The 2,500-nt window shown below is 47.0% G+C and overlaps 1 protein-coding gene across 1 annotated transcript in view; it reads right to left on the reverse strand.

The window, feature by feature from the left end:
• The window catches only part of LOC139640246 (histone deacetylase 6-like), a gene marked incomplete at its 3' end in the record, with an annotated part of 9,540 nt that overhangs the window by 2,093 nt on the left and 4,947 nt on the right, over positions 1-2,500 (reverse strand). Inside the window, exon 4 of the mRNA XM_071514423.1 lies at positions 1,758-1,842. Coding sequence (XP_071370524.1) covers positions 1,758-1,842 — 85 coding nt within the window. The remainder of the gene's footprint in view (positions 1-1,757; positions 1,843-2,500) is intronic.

Consider the following 2,500-nt stretch of genomic DNA (forward strand, 5'->3'; position numbering starts at 1 on the left):
AGTCCAGGGTAGTTCAAGGTAGGTCAGGTAGTCCAGGATTGTTCAGAGTAGTTCAGGGTAGTTCAGGATAGTCCAGGATAGTCAATGGTAAATCAGGGTGGTTCGGATAGGTCAGGGTAGTCCAGGTAGTCCAGGGTAGTTCAGGGTAGTTCAAGTAGTCCAGGGTAGTTCAGGGTAGTCCATTTAGTTCAGGGTAGGTCAGGGTAGTTCAGGTAGGTCAGGGTAGTTCAGGTAGTTCAGATAGTTGAGGGTAGTTCAGGGTAGTTCAGGGTAGTTCACGGCAGTTCAGGGTAGTCCAGGGTAGGTCAGGGTAGTTCAGGTAGGTCAGGGTTGTCCAGGTAGTTCAGCGAGTTCAGGGTAGATCAGGGTAGTTATCAGTAGTCCAGGGTAGTCCAGGGTAGTTCAGGGTAGTCCAGTTAGTTCAGGGTAGGTCAGGGTAGTTCAGGTAGGTCAGGGTTGTCCAGGTAGTTCAGCGAGTTCAGGGTAGGTCAGGGTAGTTCTGGGTAGTCCATGTTAGTCCAGGGTAGTCCAGGGTAGCTCGGGGTAGTCCAGGGTAGTCCAGTTAGTTCAGGGTATTTCAGGGTAGTCCAGGTAGTTCAGCTAGTTGAGGGTAGTCCAGGTAGTTCAGGGTAGGTCAGGGTAGTTCAGGTAGTCCAGGGCAGGTCAGGGTAGTTCAGGGTAGTTCAGCTAGTTGAGGGTAGTCCAGGTAATCCAGGGTAGTTCAGGGTAGTGCAGGGTAGTTCAGGGTAGTTCAGGTAGTCCAGCTAGGTCAGGATAGGTCAGGGTAGTTCAGGGTAGGTCAGGGTAGTCCAGGCAGTTCAGCTAGTTCAGGGTAGATCAGGGTAGTTCAGGTAGTTCAGGGTAGATCAGGGTAGTCAGGGTAGTTCAGGGTAGTCAGGGTAGTCCAGGGTAGTCCAGGGTAGTTTGGGGTAGTCAGGGTAGTCCAGGGTAGTCAGGGTAGTCAAGGGTAGTTCAGGGTAGTCCAGGGTAGTCCAGGGTAGTCCAGGGTAGTCCAGGGTAGTTCAGGGTAGTCCAGGGTAGTTCAGGGTAGTCCAGAGTTCCGCTGTGTAGTCACAGCTATAGTCTTTATGTGTGTGGGAGTGAAAGACTCAAATCTCTCTCCTATGATCCCAATCTGCAACGTTATCATTAAATCAAACATGTTTGATTTTATTGGGTCTCGTCTTTGCGTGATCCTGTGGTGTGCGCTCTTCAAAGACTCAAACGGGAATTTTCAATAGCCAATGAAATCGGAGATTGCGACAGACGAAACAAGAGGGAAAAAACACTGAAGTGTAAACACAAGACTCAGCATGTGACGGCTGAGCAAGGAAAGAAAAAGAAACATGAAAGTCTCCTCAATCTTTTTTCCATGCAAACTGCAGCAGAAACCAAAACTAACAATAAAACTAATAACCGTACGGCTGCATGTTTGTACTGGTGTGATTTGTGCTCCTCAAAGACAGTTTTGTGTATGTGTGTGTGTGTGTGTGTGTGTGTGTGTGTGTGTGTGTGTGTGTGTGTGTGTGTGTGTGTGTGTGTGTGTGTGTGTGTGTGTGTGTGCGTCACAAGAGACTGGAAATCTGCAAACTTCAGCTGTTAAATATGTGCTGCTCAATCTTTTCACTGTCACTTATAATTGGAAAAATCTTTTAATGTGTCCCCACACAATCAATCAATCAATCAATCAATCAATGAATCCATCCATCCATCCCTCAGTCAGTCAGTCCGTCCCTCAGAGATCAGATCTGTCTCACCTCCACCCTGACGCAGTGAGACAGCAGATCCTGTCTCTCCACCTCGGCCATCACTGCTGTCACTCTGTCTGGACTCTCTGGGTGACTGAACACAACAAACAATATTCTGAGTATTTAGGCTTGGGCCAAATCCAAAATCTAATATCAGGATCTGTCCCACCAAAATATCACAATATACGATATTATCTATTTTATTTTATTTTTTTTGGGGGGGGGGGTGGTATATATAACTAGAAAATTTCAGGAAATTTTGAGTGTGCCTGCTGCTTGGTGCGCATCTCCATCCCTCGCACACACACAGACACAAACAGTATGACAGTATTAAACAGTATTAACTGTCGACCTAGCCAATCACGGGCAGGTGTGACAATTTCTGCCCAGAGACCGAGTCCCTAGTTGCTATGGATACAGGCCCCCCTGTGGCGGGAAACTTTGAACTAATGTTTCATTAGCACTCACAATAAGCCAAGACTGTCCCCGAACAAATCCCTGTATCTCGAAAAGTAAAGCTCGCATCGAAAATGTTTTTTCACTTTGAGCGTCCCAAGACTTCACCGGCGACACTGATGTATGACATGTGTCTGTATGATTTTTAAAAAAGGAGCTGTGATAAAATATAAATCACCTCCTTTTCTTCTTCTCACTCTGGGTTTGAGCGGTCAAATTACATGGAAGCGGATGGGAGTGTCGGACGGCACTCCCTGCCCTTTTGGGCGATTTATTCAAAAACCGTGGGTCCTATT

Source organism: Centroberyx affinis, unplaced genomic scaffold (assembly GCF_046629955.1).
Source record: "Centroberyx affinis isolate AG114_WGS23_722 - 3 ecotype Tasmania unplaced genomic scaffold, CSIRO-AGI_Caff_v1 ptg008763l_1, whole genome shotgun sequence".
Lineage (NCBI taxonomy): Eukaryota > Metazoa > Chordata > Actinopteri > Beryciformes > Berycidae > Centroberyx > Centroberyx affinis.